At 36.7% G+C, this 17,478-nt stretch overlaps 1 protein-coding gene across 8 annotated transcripts in view; it reads right to left on the minus strand.

The window, feature by feature from the left end:
- Nucleotides 1-17,478, minus strand: part of phkb.S (phosphorylase kinase, beta S homeolog) — a 180,336-nt gene that overhangs the window by 158,165 nt on the left and 4,693 nt on the right. For 2 of the 8 annotated variants that reach the window (XM_041561271.1, XM_041561272.1), the window contains exons 2-4: nt 16,880-17,041; nt 13,100-13,114; nt 3,580-3,669 (exon numbers count right to left, since the gene is read on the minus strand). In XM_041561271.1, the coding sequence (XP_041417205.1) occupies nt 3,580-3,669; nt 13,100-13,114; nt 16,880-16,949 (175 nt within the window). In that variant the 5' untranslated portion in view covers nt 16,950-17,041. The remainder of the gene's footprint in view (nt 1-3,579; nt 3,670-13,099; nt 13,115-16,879; nt 17,042-17,478) is intronic. The other 6 variants (XM_041561274.1, XM_041561273.1, XM_018260670.2 and 3 more) reach the window with 6 other exon arrangements.

The following is a 17,478-nucleotide window of genomic DNA, read 5'->3' on the forward strand; positions in this document are numbered from 1 at the left end:
TTGTTTTAGGGCTATTCCACACGGGGAGATAGCCACGCGTTTGCGGTCGCGGCGTCAAAGCGCCGCGACAGTCGCCGCGACCGGCGCAGGCGACAGTTTTGTATGGGCGCCTATGTAAAAACGCCTGTGCTAACCACACGAGGCGATGCGCTTTTCAACAGTCGCCTGAAAATGCCTCGCCAGGCTTTTTCAGGCGACTGTTGAAAAGCGCATCGCCTCGTGTGGTTAGCACAGGCGTTTTTACATAGGCGCCCATACAAAACTGTCGCCTGCGCCGGTCGCAGCGACTGGCGCGGCGCTTTGTCGCGGCGACCGCAAACGCGTGGCTATCTCCCCGTGTGGACTAGCCCTTAGGGAGCTGTTATCTGGTTACATTCCCATTGTTCTTTTGTTTGGCTGCTGGGGGGAAAGGGAGGGGGGTGATATCACTCCAACTTGCAGTACAGCAGTAAAGAGTGAATGAAGTTTATCAGAGCACAAGTCACATGACTTATTAACTGATTCATTTTGAATTTTTTTTTTCCCCATGACAGTATCCCTTTAAGGTATAAACACTATTACATACATACTGCTACTGAAAAATGCCTTACCCTTTAAACAAGTTTGGGAGTTTTACTTTCAAAGCAGCTAGTAAGTTGCAGGTAAAACTTAGTCCCTTTGTAAAATGTATAATGAAGCAATAGAATTCTTAATGAATTAGATGAAAATTGAGTGTAGGACTGGCCAGATATGGGATGACTGACGTAGTTGGCCATCTTAAATATATTGCAAAACAATCCCTGTCTTAAATATATTGATAATGGGTTGAGTGCATAGGACTCTTGTATTTGTCTATATGTATTTTGTGGTCACAGCCTCATTGCACCCCCGTCTAATGGTTTTAAAAATTCGTGGTGAGCACAACTTTCCCTTGTTTGTGTGTGTGTGTGTATATATATATATATATATATATATATATATATATATATATATATATATATATATATATATATATATATATATATATATATATATATAGTAATACTTCTTGTTTGTAAACTCCAGATTTTCCTGTAAATGCAGAAAACACCTCTTTTAGTAAAGTAGCATTTATTCCATATATACATTCATGTTGCATTTGCTCACTTTCTTCAGTCAATGAGCACTAATTAAGCAAATGTAAACATAGCATTTTGCAAAACGTTTGAAATTTGCTCATTTCACATACATCTAAATAACCTAATGGAAGAAATGACTGCTCATATTGCAATTGAGATATTGCTGTATTAAATTGTACTCCCACGCTTAAGGTGGCCATATACTATAAGACCCACTCGTTTGGCAACATTGCCAAACGAGCGGATCTTTTCCTCGAAATGCCACTAACAGCAGGGCTATATTGGGGGTAATCTGAACATTCAGCCCTATGCTGAACGATCGGAATACGATGAGCGCAATGGGCTCCGACAGGTCTGTTGGGAGAAAAATCAAACTTTCACGATCGATATCGTGTCCGGATATCGATCGGAAAGACCCGTCGGAAGCCTCCATACACGGGCAGATTAGCTGTCAAATTGGTCTAAACTACCGATATCGGCAGCTTTATCTGCCTGTGTATGGCCACCTTTACTGCAGATGCAGACGCTACATGCAGTGTCTGCATCCAACAGTCGTGTTGTGTTGGATGCCCCCTGCGACTACATCCGACATTGCTACAACTAACCTTGACGTTGACGTAAGCGTTTCGTCGTGTGGCGTCCGACCTGAATCGACCATGTAGTTCTACCCATAGAGCTACTCCCTTAACCAATGGAGTGACCACACTTCAATGGGCAACTCTACCCCCCATATGTAATAAAAAACACTAAGTTTGTACAGTTGCAGTAAACCTAAGCAACCAATAAGATGTTTTTTAAGCAGGTGACCAGCCTGCTTGGCTGGACCAGAAGCAAACTTTTGTCTTTTTATTACATTTGCCCATTTGATTCATTCAATAACTCTTGATGGTGGCCAGCATATTAGCTACATGAAATCCTGCAGACTGCAGCTTCGCAGTGCCACTAGAATATTTAGAAAGTTTATTTTGGCTCACTGCAAGTTATATTAAATACTGTCACAAAAGGCACCAAGTCAGCCACTTTCTCAACGCACATCAACAGGAATACCTCAAGAGAATTTCTCAATGCACATAAATAAATGGCTCAACAACATAAACGTGGTCAGGGTGATGACATTATAAAGAAGGGCTATAGTGTTTTTGGTAGGTTTGTGATGTCGCACAATTTTGGTTAATTGTATCTGGGATTAACAACACTGAAACCCCAAAACGCAGTTTTACACTGAACAGCCGCTAGAAAAAAACCATGCTTTCTGGTGGAAACTCAATACAGCATGCACAATGTTTTGATCACTGTAGAGGCCATAAACAATAAAACACTGTTTCTTGCCCCATTTCCCATTTACAGAAATCTACAGGTCTCTGCACTGGCACAACCTTGAGCAGTACTTCTTAAAGTGGACCTGTCACCTACACATAAAAAGCTGCATAATGAAAGCCCTTTGCAAATTAAATATGAAACCCCCAAAAAAATTTTCATAAAAACATCCATTCCTGTTATAAAGGTGTTTAAATATCTAAACTGTCAATCAAATATTACCTGCCCCGCCTCTATGCCCGTGGCATAGAGGAGGGGCAGACAATTACTTTCACTTTCCATTCAGCACTTCCTACATGTCACTGCTCTCCCCACATTCCCCCATCCCTCCTCAGGCTCTATAATTGTGTGGGGCACTGCACATGGACATTAGGTCCCCCATTCTGGTGCAAACACAAGATTTTGGGGTGATACACAATTTCCCTTAATAACCGTGTCCACAAAATGGCTGCTGCCTGCTTGCTGTGATTGTATAATTCCAAATCAGAAGGAAACAAAATTTAAATAATAAATACAGTGTAAGTAAAGTTTATTTTGCTCAACTAACATGATAGAAAAGAATTTGAAATTATTTCTTAGGGTGACAGGTCCCCTTTAAAGGGGTGGTTTCACCGTTAAGGTAACTTTTATTATGTTATGGAACGGACAATTTTAAGCAACTTTTCAATTGTTTTTCATTATTTATTTTTTTTATAGTTTTATAGTTATGTGTTTTTCTTCTGACTCTTCTAAAAAAAAAAACAAATGCTCTCTAAGGCAAATATATTGTTACTTTTTATTACTTATCCTTCTATTCAGGCCCTCTCCTATTCATATTCCAGTCTCTTAATCAAATCAATGCATGGTTGCTAGGGTAATTTGGACCCTAGTTACCAGATTGCTAATGATGCAAATTGAAGAGCTGCTGAATAAAAAGCTAAATAACTCAAAAACCACAAATAATAAAAAATGAAAACAAATTGCAAATTGTCTCAAATTGTCCCAGTGCTCTAGTACTTGAGAGTGGATCGCTAAGGGACTGGTGATAGGACCATGTGGCCTCGTGGGGGGGGGAGGGGCGTGCAAGAGCAAATCGGTCGGCGCTAGGACCATGCTGTCTCGGGCCGCCAATTCGTGAAATCCGGTCCTGCTTAGCTACTTAGTTCATGCATATAGTACTACTTACCAATCCTATAATATCGATCTAATTTCTCCCACAGGCTTTCATCATCTGACCTGGGTAAGTCCGAACTCTTAATTGGTTCATACACCGAGCCTAACAAAAATAAAAAGCCAATAAGAGAACAAAAATATAACACAAAAGGATAACACAATTTACCAACTATGAATGCATTTTTAGGCACCACAAATGAGTTTCTTTCAGTAAATCTAAACATGATATAACCGTAGTTATTATAGTTAAACCTAATCTTGACATCTTGCAACTAGCATTTTTTTTTAATTATCTGCCTTGAAAATAGGTGTTCTGGTAGGTTACATTTTATTTCTTATCTTTTTTTTAAATGCCCTGTTCTTTTTCATTCTGATGAAATCATAGATTAAATATATAAAACAAATTACAAAGAAAAGAAAAACCACTGATTACAAAAGGTCCAGATTACATTTTTCTACAACATAGCAAAAACTAATTTAAGGTAATCTACCTTTAACTGATTTAGATCAATTTACCAAACATAGCAGCAATATAACCAGGTAGGATTCCCAAGGAATAACACAATTGTCAACAAAATTATGCCATTATGGGTGCTATATAAGTGAGCCTGCGGTTTTTATATAAAGAGTAGTTAAATGTATATGTTTATTGCAAAATTGTTTTTTTTCCCTTTCTTACAACAGAGCATCATTTCAGCTCAAGTCCCTGTCAGCTAATAACAAGGACACAAATTTAAGAAAACACTGTTAGAATATGTTGGACATCAAATAACTGTTTACCCTAAAAGCCCCAAAGTTTAAGAATGGCTGTTCTAGTTGGGTTGGAAAAAATAATAAATATATATATATATATATATATATATATATATATATATATATATATATATATATATATATATATATATATATATAATATAATATAATATATAATTCATGCATGTTTTTTTAAACTCTAGTAAATTCGTTCATAGTCGAAATTCGAATGGGGGGGTTGTTTATTAAATAAATCGAATATCCAAGACAAATATTCCAGTCTCAAAAACTCGATTTGATTTGAATTCGATTTGAATTTGACTAAAATCAATTTGGAATTTTCTCCGAAAAAAAACTTGAATGTCAGGAAGGCTACTAACAGCATAAAAATGGTCACTGGACCTCTCCCATTGACTTATTTATGAACTCAGCAGGTTTTAGGTGGCGAATAGTCGAATTTGAGTTCTTAAAGGGCCAGAGTCTGATAAATCTCGCAATTTGAATTTGAATGTGAATTAATTCACAATTTGAATTTCAGCGTTTTCACCATAAAAAAATTTGAATTTTCAATTTGACCCTTAAGAAATCTGTCTCTAGGTGTAGGTTCTAAAACAATATATAAGTTAGCACTTGTATTCAGGACATACCTGCTGTCTCCACCAACCATGTCCTGTTTATAAAAAACACCAGCCTGACTCTCACCTATGGAAAACATACGGCAGCAATGTAATCCAGTTGTAAAACTTGAGATCAAATGGGGGAATCCAAATGGTCAACCAAATAAAATTATTCCTTTGTGAAAACAGGCTTGCCTTTGTACAAATAAAATTAAACTTTAGCAATCACTTCAATTTCTGCACTTATATATAAAAAAAATTTCAGTTTGTATCTTTATAAACAATCCAAATTAGAATATCCAAAAACTATAAAAATCATGACAGAATCCCTTTAAATTCTAGGCTCTATATAACCAGTTTTTCTGCCGTTTCATTTTGTAACCGGTGCTTATAAATTTATTCTAAATTCCCTGTTATATTATTGTAAATTGCTACATAACTTCATGGAGGTATAGAAAATAAGAGGATAATGATAAAATCCTTCATATTATACAATTACTATTTAGAAGGAATTGGCAACAATTTACCTTCCCCTCCTCCAAAGTTATAGTAATATTTACATTTACGTAATTATTTTTGTGCCACATTTGGAAGAAATTTTCATCCACACAAAAATCAGGCTTGTGTTTTTTTTCTTATAATTCAAAATGTTTTATCAGTATAAAAGGATTTCTGTGCTTTGAAAGTAGAGGGAAACATTGCAATTTATATTGCATACTGCAGATGAAAGCCTTGAAAGCTAGACTCATTTCCATTATATTATCTTAATGCTAAATTAGCTCACTTTTAAAGCGGCTTGAAAGAACACAGAAATGAACATTCTCTCGTCTGCATTTTCAAAGCTGAATCATCTGCAGTAGTGAATGGGGTAAATGTGCTTGTTAGCAAGGTTTCTTTCTGTAGAGGAATGCAACTGAAAATTAATTTAACAAATGGCAATATAGTCTCTAAACAGACACAATTAAAGAACTGATTTAGCAGTTTTGGGCTCTGTATATCATTGTGAATATCTCAACATCATGGGGCAGATTTATCAAAGGTTGAGGTGAAGTTTCGAAGTGAAAAACTTCGAATTTCAAGCTATTTTTCGTGAACTTCGACTAGGGAATAGTCATACTTCGATTCGAATTTGAAAAAACTTCGATATTCGAAGGTTGAATTTTTTTTGAAGTACTGTCTCTTTAAAACTTTGACTTTGACCATTCACCACCTAGAAGCTGCCGAAGTGCTGTTTTAGCCTATGGGGGACCTCCTACAACCTGTATGGAGGCAATTAGGGGAGTTTGGGAGATCGAAGGTCGAAGTTAAAAAAACTTCGAATAGAAGTACGATCTAAGTACGATCGTATGATTCGAAGTACGATCCTACGATTCGAAGTAGGCAGAATTTGGCCCACTTCGACCCCCAAAAAAACTTCGACCTCCATCTGATTCGAATCAGAAGTTTTTTTAACTTCGACCTTTGATAAATATGCCCCCAAGAGTCAACTAGTCTTGAAATATTTAGAATTAGTTATTTGTAAATGTAATTGTTATTGAAAACAGTATTTGTCTGTCCTTTTCTATTCTCAGCAATGATGGTTCTGGCTCTTGAAAAACGTAGGAGAATCCAAAAGGTACCAAAAAGAAAGGAACCAAAAGAGAGTCTATGGCGTCGCACAATCCATAAAAAGAGTGTAATTGAGGTATATATTGGAATAAATTATGAACAAGAGAAGAAATGAGGAGTGTGATGAACTGATTGTGATGTCATTAAAGGGATACTGTCATGAGGAAAAAATAATTTTTCAAAATGAATCAGTTAATAGTGCTGCTCCAGCAGAATTCTGCACTGAAATGCATTTCTCAAAAGAGCAAACAGATTTTTTTATATTCAATTTTGAAATCTGACATGGGGCTAGACATATTGTCAATTTCCCAGCTGCCCCAAGTCATGTGACTTGTGCTCGGATAAACTTCAATCACTCTTTACTGCAAGTTGGAGTGATATCACCCCCTCCCTTTTCCCCCCCAGCTGTCAACAAAAGAACAATGGGAAGGTAACCAGATAACAGCTCCTTAACACAAGATAACAGCTGCCTGGTAGATCTAAGAACAACACTCAATAGTAAAAACCCATGTCTCACTGAGACACATTCAGTTACATTGAGAAGGAAAAACAGTAGCCTGCCAGAAAGCATTTCTCTCCTAAAGTGCAGGCACAAGTCACATGACTGGGGGCAGCTGGGAAATTGACAAAATGTCTAGCCCCATGTCAGATTTCAAAATTGAATATAAAAAAATCTGTTTGCTCTTTTGAGAAATGGATTTCAGTGCAGAATTCTGCTGGAGTAGCACTATTAACTGATGCGTTTTGAAAAAAAACATGTTTTCCCATGACAGGATCCCTTTAAATAATTAAATAAATTCATTTTTGTTAAAGTTCAAAATCGTGGGGCAGATTTATAAAGGGTCGAGGTGAATTTTCGAAGTTAAAAACTTTGAATTTCCAGCTATTTTTTGTGTACTTCGACTAGGGAATAGTCCAAATTTGATTTGAATTTGAAAAAATTTTTGAGATTCGAAATTTATCATGTACTGTCTCTTTAAAACTTCGACTTCGACCATTCGCCAGCTAAAACCTGCCGAAGTGCTGTTTTAGCCTATCGGGGACCTCCTACAGGTATAGGATCCCTTATCTGGAAACCCAATATCCAGAAAGCGCTGAATTACGGAATGGCTCCCATAGACATTTTATCCAAATAATTCAAATTTTAAAAAATTATTTCCTTTTTCTCTGTAATAATAAAACAGTGGCTTGTACTTGATCCTAACTAAGATATAATTAATCCTTATTGGAAGCAAAACCAGCCTATTGGGGTTATTTAATGTTTCAATTAATTTCTAGTAGACTTAAGGCATGAAAACCCAAATTACGGAAAGATCCGTTATCCGGAAAATTCCTGGTCCCGAGCATTCTGGATAACAGGCCCCATACCTGTAGTACCTATTTGGAGTCAATTGGTGGACTTTAAAGGAGAAGGAAAGCTACGGAGGCATTTTATTTCCAATAGATTAGCTGCAATAGTGCAAGCTAGAATGCTATATTTATTCTGTAGAATGTTTTACCATACCTGAGTAAAAAGCTCTAGAAACTCTCTGTTTGTTTAGAATAGGAGCTGCAGTATTAATGTGGTGTGACATCACTTCCTGCCTGAGTCTCTCCCTGCTCTGGACTCTGATTACAGTAGAGAAGGGTGGGGTGGGGGGAGAGGAGCAAACTGAGCATGCTCTTGCCCAGGGCAATGAGGTTTAAGCTTAAAACAGGAAGTCTGATACAGAAGCCCATGTGTACACAATAGAAGGAAAGAAATGCTGTGTTTCTTTTGACAGGGGACTCAGAGCAACATTACTTTGGGGGTTTACTGGTATATTTAGATGGACCTTTCTGATAAGGCTTACTTAGTTTTAACCTTTCCTTCTCCTTTAAGAAATCAAAGTTATTTGGGGGGAAATTGTGAATCGAATTCGATCGAACACGCTATTCCTTCGATCGCACGATTAGAATTGGGCCTAATACGGACCTCTTCAACCCAAAAAAACTTCAACTTCACCTCGGTTGGTCTTTTTGAATTTCAAAGTTTTTTCAATTCTAAATTTGACCCTTGATAAATATGCCCCCAAGTGTCATTATTCAAATATGGTGAGAAAAGCAATTGAAAAAGCTTAGTTGATTGGTGCAAATTAAAGTGCTGATAGTGCCTGAGTGCTATTCTAGTACATGATTGAAACCCATTAATAAATAGATTATCCAGTTAAAACACAACATTTAATGGCTCTTTAAAAATACACACATATAGAGGGAAATAATGTCGCTTAAAAACAATTAAAATGAATGAGATAAAAGTAGTAGGGGATTGCAGCGTAATTAATAGTTCATTATGCTGGTCCCACCTAGATCAAACATCAACCTGGATACCCTCAAATTATTAAATAATGGGTGATGGGGGTGCTGAGGGAGTTAATGCGGTAAAGTAATTGCGGTCGTGTTTGTTAGCAGGAACAACGTGCAGACCACTGATCTATTTATTAGTGGCTTTCAATAATGTACTAGATTAGCATTAGGCATTATCAGCACTTTAACTTGCACCAATCAACTAAGCTTTTTCAATTGCTTTTATGACCATATTTGAATAATGACACTTTCACAAGAATGAATTTATTTATTTAATGACATCAGTCATTTCTTCTCATGATCATAATTTATTCCACTATATACATCATATATACATCAATTACACTCTTTTTATGGATTGTGACACCATAGACTCTCTTTTGGTACCTGTTGGATTCCCTCATATATAAGAGTCTGTCAGCACATTCATATCAAAACTCTTTTGCTTTGGACTTTAACTGATGGTGGCAACTAGTTAGAACTTGCGGAAGACCAATCTTTCTTGAAAAATGTAGCAGAAGCCACCTAATTAACAGTACCGAGAAGAAGTCTAGAAAGCATTGTAGTAAAGAAAAAAACAAAACTAACAGTGCAGAAATGGATAAACAAATAAAAAAAAAAGCAGTGTCCCAAATGCCAATAGAAGAGGAATCTTCATATACTTTTGTAGAAGGGAGAAAGAATTAGGCTAAATACATTTGTAATCACTTAAAGAGGTTGTTCACCTTCCAAACACTTTTTTCAGCTCAGTTATTTATTTCACCATAAATAAAGACTTTTTTCAATTGCTTTCCATCTTTTCTTTTATCGTTTTCCCAAAATTGAAGTTTAAAATGTAATGTTCCTGTCTGTGGGGTTTGTCTAGCACAGGGGTCAGCAACCTTTACTATAAAAAAGAGCCATTTTGCCCACCTCTTCCACTAAAGAAAAATAGTCTGGAGCCATAAAACATAACACAGCTTACTCACTAAACTTTTAAAAGTTTTAACCTTTTTTTAATTCTAACTGTTTTAACAACAGAATACAACAAACAGAAGTGCAGTGTGCATGTGTAGGCCTACTTTGAAATAAATTAAACACTGAATAGCCCTATTAAATGCTAGTGTTCTCATCTGTTTAATGTGACTTCTGTTTCTGAAGTTCCATGCTGATCTTCCCTCTCTTGTCTTGAGTGTATGACCGCGGTAAGGACCATGATGAATCATCTTGCTGCAGCTCGGTCATGCCTGTCACTCCTGGGATGTCTATACAGCCCTCGTCCATTCTGGTGAATGCCTGAGTGTGCGACCGCGGTTAGATAACCGTTAAATTACTGCGGTCGCACACTCAAGAAGCCGCCAGTATGTGGGAGGGCTGTATAGACCACGTGACCGGCAAAGCCGCAAGACCGAGCCGCAGCAAACAGGATGAAGAGCCGCATGAGGCTCTGGAGCCGCGGGTTGCCTACCCCTGGTCTAGCAGCTCAGTGATCCAGGAGCATTCTGAACTGTTATAATTTGCTACATTTAGTTGATACATTTCTAAGCAGGATCTGTGGAATATTAGCAACTAATGTATCAATTCTAACAGCTACCTTTAAAGGGGAACTCCACAAAAACTTGAGCTTTTTGAAAAGTAAACATAATTTCAAGCAACTTTGCAATATACATAATTTTAAAAATATGCAGACTTTTCATGATTTTTAATGGTTTCTGACAGTTCCGTAAGCCTAGCCCCCTGCTGATCTTTCTTGTTACAATTTGTAACATCAGTATTTTAGTCCCTCGTTCCCTGCCAGGATTTCAAATGATGTAGAAAGAGAAGTTAAACAGCTGGATTTCAGCATAGAAAACTGCATTTATTCATACTTTGTGAAGAAACAGGTAACTGTGATGGATATATTAATGGGGTTCTGTGTTATGTGGGCCTCTTTATCAAATTTTGGTTTGGAAGCCAGAGTTCCCCTTTAATGAAACTCAGTGATTCTGCTAAGCAGGGACAAAGATAACAAATGTATCAACTAAATCTATCAATGAGGGTTTACATTTTTGACTATAGATCCCCTTTAAATCAAGTTTCAGTAGCATTGCTCTACAGAAAAAAAAACTTTACTAACAAGTACAGTTACCACTTTCTTTGGCTGAAGACATTCGAAAATGCAGACGAGAGAATGTTCATTTCTGTATTCTTTCAAGCTGTCTTAAAAGGGAGCTAATTTAGCATTAAGATTATACAATGGAAATGAGTCTAGCTTTCAAGGCTTTCAAGTATGCAGCATAAATTGCAATGTTCCCTCTACTTTCAAATCACAATTTCTGAAACATAGACCAGCTCAGAAAGGACTGGATTAATAAGACAATAAGTTCCGCCACCAGAACATTTTCTAAGTTGCTCATTTAATATGTGGCTTTCACCCAGACATTGGTCAGGCATGCTGTTCGGAGGCCCCATAAATGTGCTAGGAATCTGCCAAGTTAGCAGCTTTTATAAACCCGTGTATTGCCACCTTAAGAGGTTTGTTGTAGAGTTAGAACTTTAAATTTAGTAATTTGTGACTTACTACACTGCTACTTCTGATTTCTAATATTGGGGGAATAGTGAATGGGAGTGACAGGTGGTCAAAGGAGCTAGTGTTGCAAAAACAGAAGAAAGGGCATTGTTGTACAGGGAACCTGTCATATAATATGAGAGGAGTAAAGTAACAGTGATGCTGAAAATGGTAGTTGGTTCACTGCATTAAGGGCAATATGCAAGAAAAGTGGGCGATGTGGAAGAAAAGTGGGTAAAAGTTGGCAAGTAAAAGCAGAGAACTAGTGAGGATGGAAGTAAAGCAGAAATAGAGTAATATTAGGTCAGGTGATGAATTCTGGGACTTAAAAAGGCCTAATTTATAAAGGGCAACCACAGTTGAAGGTATGCAAAGATGGCTGCAGATACTTTGAAAATGAGCTCTTTTCTCTAAGGTTGTTGTGCTTAAATTTGCCCCTTGCACTCTGCATAATTGCACTGATTGTTAATTTGTCTATCCCAGCACCCATTGAAGAATTACGCACAAGTGCAGCTAATAATACAGAGGAACGCTGGAGCTACTTCCACCTTGAACATGGCGGTAGCACCATGTAGGTGCACTTGACTTGTTTGCACAGAATTACATGTAAACTCCGTTATAATGGCACTCAGGAAAGTCCCACTGTTATCCCTAGAACCTGTGTGCCACCTACCATGGAATTAGAGGGACTATGTGCCCCAGAATCTTAAACTTAACACAGAAAAGGCGAGGGAGTGATTAAATTACTCTGGCAGCCTAAGTAGGAAAGGGCAAATGGTCCCTGCATGTCACAGACAGACTATCATGGTTTCCTCTCATCTGAGGAACTGGGTAGGTCTGTTCGAAAACTAGTGAGGTTTATAAAAATCAGGTCAAGCCTGGTGTCATTCTTGTCATTTTTTATATTTATTTGATGATCCTTATGGGCGTGTATTATTTGCTTTGTTTAATAATATAATATGTTTGGTCTCGATTTCACATATTTTAAAACAGGGTTCCTTACCTCTAGAAAAAGTCAGTAGATATGTTGAACTGTAATATTTTATGCACTAAATGTGTCAGGGAAATTTCTTCATCAGGTCTTTCACATTCAGGGAAAACATTTGTCAAATATGTCATCAAGGATGTTTTGATAAATGGGCAAAAGGGGCATTTGGCCAGAATAGGGTGCCCACCAGCAGACTTTTTATGTAGTATAACTTTTGACAAAAGCACCTGCAGAGACGATAGACCACTCAATCATCTGGAAGAGATCTACAACCTGGTTAACTAAATTGCTTTCTTTCTTATGACATCCCCATTTTGTCATTTCTCTGCTCCCATGGTTGTTGGTCCAGGGTGTCACACCTAGACATCATATCTACTTGATTAAGCACAGACCATTTCTTCACTGTATGCCTTATTATATTACACTTCACTTGCTTGAGGGTTGCTCCATAACAAATGTCTTTGGAAAGTGGGGTCCCACCATTTAAATCTTTGCCCTAAGCCGCTGGTACCATAAAGCAGCCATGTCTGGTGTAGATAAGCAACACATTGTCCCAGAGTTCAGTGAGAGCCATTCAGTATTTTATACAAATGGCAAAATGACTAGGAATAAACTTTTCACTTGATAAACCATGTATTTTCATCCTTTTAAGACTCATTAGAATAAATTAGCAGCATTGTAACAGCAGAGAACAAAGTACATTCACTCTACTTACCATAGGATTCCTTCCCTTTGTAACGCAGCAAATATAAAGAAATTACAAAAATGTGATGAATGGATTCAAAAACGAATAACCCTACACTTGCATAAATACTGAAACAGAATGTTACAGCTGAGCTGGAGTTTAAAGCCTATTTCTGGAAAATTCCTCCATCTGTCTTCTTCTAGAGACTGTAGTTTACAAGTAAATTAAAAGTAGCCGCTATGGAACAGTTTATCACTCAATCTATAGCAATGAATTTTAATGCACATAATCCATTTAGCTTTTATGTACTCTTCTTCTATAGCAGAGATCTGCAAACACAAACTTTAATTGGTTTTATCTGTATGAGCATATCTGACGTTTTGACACTTGCAGTTTACTGTGGGCAGCAAAACAGCTGTGTGTTGTGTTACTGTCTTAAGAGTTCTTGGACCTGGAAAGCAGTGGGGTTGCTATTACACTAACACACTATAAATGTAAAGGCGGATTTACTCATTCATTTGAATATTTTGGTGCTAGAACTCATGAATTCAATTGCCTAAACACAAATGGTCAATTCTATTAAGTGCGAAAAAATCTAATGTAAAAATATGGTATCTAAAAGCTTGCAAATTCATGGAGAAGTCAATGAAAGTTGTCCTAGGCAAGAAGTAAACGATTTTTTTTTTTTTTTCAATTCAGGTTTTTGAATTCTTCTAATTTTTTTGAGAGTCTGTAGCCCCTTTGAAAAGATGAGTAGATTAGGAATTTGATGCATTTGGGGTTTTTCAATCAAGTTTTTTTTAATAAATAAGCAAACATTCGAGTTTGGTAAAATGTTGAGTTTATTTGGACAGACCTCAGGGTATGTAGGTTTATGAGTGATTGGATGTCATCTTTTAGCATCAATGACAAATAATGTCTGTGCTTGCAATAACTTAAATGTGTGTCCAAATGAACCACACTACTGCAGTGTAATAGCCTTTACCTTCAATATGACTAGTTATATTTGTAGAATATGGCCATACACAGGGAGATCCGTTCGTTTGGTGATGTCGCCAAAAGAGCAGATCTCTCCCCGATATGCCCACATTGAGGTGGGTGATATTGGCCTTTTCCGGTCGTGGGTCCAGATATCTATCTGGGATGCCAGCTCGGTCTGTGGGCAGCTTTTATGAGCCCGTGTATGGGGGCCTTTAAACTAAATAAAACCATTACCTGTAAACCTCAGCATAGCTGGTTGGATTTTCAGCGCTATTTTCTTCATTTGTGACCCATTAGTTAAAATCACACAATATGCCAAAAATGTAAATACCCCAGTGTGAAATACTTATGCATGTAATAAACATGGGTAGCACTCCCATGCCAAGGTTAGCAATGCTGCCTTTCATTGCAGAGATTCTGGATTTTAGAATACACACAATAACAGTGGTATATAATTAAAGGACAATAAGAACTAAACTGATGCCAGCACATGGCAGGCATGTCACAAAATCAACCACAAAAGCAGAAAAAGATGAAGTGGCTACAGTAGCTATTCTCAGACTCACAAAATATTTTATCTCTACACAAAACTGAAATATCCAACAAGAGCAGTGCCCAGGCGGTGCGCTTAGTAACAAAATGAAATGTACACTCTAACCTCGGCAGTGCCAGCTACAGACCAGCTTCCTCAGGCATGTAGTTCAAATGTAATTGCATACTGTTATTCCAAGTTATTTTTAGGATACTGATCTTTAACACAGCTTGCCACCAACACTACCAAATAAAAACAAGCAGAGAAGGCTAAGAAAGCTACAGACCTTTTTTAAAAAAAAAAAGTATAAGAAAACCAATCACACCATGAGAAGTATACATTCTTAAGGAATGCAATCACAAATTCTTCAAACCACAAGCTTTCAGCAAATCCAATATGCATGTTCTTTCTGTAGATAAATGACGAGAATGTATTAATTACAGCTAACAAACTAGTACATGAGCACTCTGTTTAGATGAAATCGCTCTGAATTTTCTATACTGTGAATGTGGCCACTTGCCTGGCCTTACCAATAAATATGATAGTTCACGCAAATTTTAGGAAGAGGAAAAATAATAAAAACATTCTTATAAAAATAATTTTACAGAAAAAGTGTCAACCAAATAAACACAGATAAAAATCAAAACTTTTAAATAAAAATCAAAACTTTTAAAAGAAGAAACCAAGATAAACCAAAATGTCATCAATGAATACTGATGACAGAAGAAATAGGTACCTAGACTATAGGCTACCATAATGAGTAGAATGGACAGTGGTACATTCCAATACAAGTCACATACCCATCCTTCTGGTTAGATGATTGAGTTAAAGGGAATATATCATTCCTGCTACTAGAATATTAGGGTCATTGCTTCTACAAAAGGAAAACCAGTGATCTACTAATGACTGCATTGTGTTGTCACTTATTTTTTATCATAAAGATTACATACCTGTGCAAGCCTCACTGAGACAATTAAATATCAATTGAGTGTTACAAGAACATGAACCATAATATTACTTTAGTACGAGCATAGCAAAATGGGACTGAATTCCCAAGGCAATGTGACCATATCCTTGTGAAGTCTTGTGCTTAAAGGAACAGTAACAACAAAAAAATCAAAGTGTTTTAAAGTAATGAAAATATAATGTAGTGTTTTGTTGCACTGGTAAAGCTGGTGTGTTGGTTTCAGAAAGACTACTATAGTTTATATAAACAAGCTATATAAATATATTTATTTAACTGTTCTACAAGGTGCTTTATTGTCAACTACTAAACACACAACATGTTTTGGGCCAGTGGTGTAACTGGATATTAATGGCCCCACAGCAAATAATTTTTTCAGGCCCCCAAAATGTATAGAGCTTAACCCGTCTTACCAATATTTATCTTAACTTATATATGAATTAGGGTCTCGTGGGGGACCTATACCTCCTGGGCACCCTGCTTCCTCTGTAGTTACATCCCTGTTTCGGGCCTTATGCAAATTTAAGTGAGAAAAGGTTCATAAGGCCCAAACTTGTTGTGTGTTTAGTAGTCGGAAATAAAGCACCTTGCAGCAGGAATTCTTTTGAACCATTCAGAACTTTTGAACCATTCTCATTTCTCTAAATTTTTTGTGGACACGCTATAGACCAGTGGTGAGGTCTAAGAGGATAAAAGCACCACAGCATTAGGTTTGGGCAGTACGCTGGAATACCCAGAGTTGGCTCTATATGGTTGAGGGCATTTACTTGTGATTGGCATAAGAGTGACAATTTAAATTTGGAACAGTCAAATAAATGTCAAAACACAGGGCAATCCGAAAACTACGGACAATACTGGTGGATTTACATTACATGCATCCATAGACAAACAGCTACCCTACAATAAACAATACACACTGCTCTGGGAAGCAATAGAATATCTTTTATTTTCATATACCCTTACTTCTATCTTTGCACGTTTTGTTTAGCAAATGTCACTATTGATTTAATACATTTACAACTGAAATGAACATAGCTTGGGTCAGAAAGCTTATGTAGCCCTACACAAATATATACGCACATAATTTTATATATATATATATTATATATATATTATATACACACACACATTCATATTATATATACATATATACTGTACATACACATATTATATATATATATATATATATATATATATATATATATACACACACACACACACATATATATACATACTGTAACATGAAAGCCAAAACTTCATCAAACAGGCAAAATACATGCAAAAGGATGGCACAACAAATCTGAAATGATTTCTTGTGTTGTTACTCACTTACCAGACCTTAAGAAAGTTGGGGAGAAGGAAACCGCCTTGTCGGCTGAATTGGCCATTTCAATTGGTTGCATCAAATCACAAACTTCTCAGGCTAAACTACAGCAATTCCCACAATCGATTAGTAGTTGTTAGGGGCAATCACCGTGAAATTAAAATGTTAGAGCTGTTAAATTAAGTCAGTACAAAAAACAAGAAGAAACAAGGAAGAAAACATTACACACATTTTGCACGCATTACAAAAATACAAAATACAGCAGACAAAATAGATTTGTTCTGTGGTGGCAAAAGATTATGGAAAACGATTTTGAAAAAAATATATTTTTAACTTGTACTTATAAAGCACCAACATATTCCACAACACTGTACAAATAATGGGCGTATGCACTGAAATAAGATTCAATATAAAAACAACCAATAACCTATAGAAGAGGTAAATAGGGCTCTGCCTATGAAAGCTTACATTGTATAAGATATAATTATGTTTGTCCTTTGGAGGTTGGAGGCTTCGGTAAAAACTTGCCATTGTTGACTACAGTTAAAATGACAACTTTGCTAATCACAAAAAAAAATCCATGTATTTTTAAAATATCTTGAGCTAAG

This window comes from Xenopus laevis, chromosome 4S, assembly GCF_017654675.1.
Source record: "Xenopus laevis strain J_2021 chromosome 4S, Xenopus_laevis_v10.1, whole genome shotgun sequence".
NCBI classification, from domain to species: Eukaryota; Metazoa; Chordata; class Amphibia; order Anura; family Pipidae; genus Xenopus; species Xenopus laevis.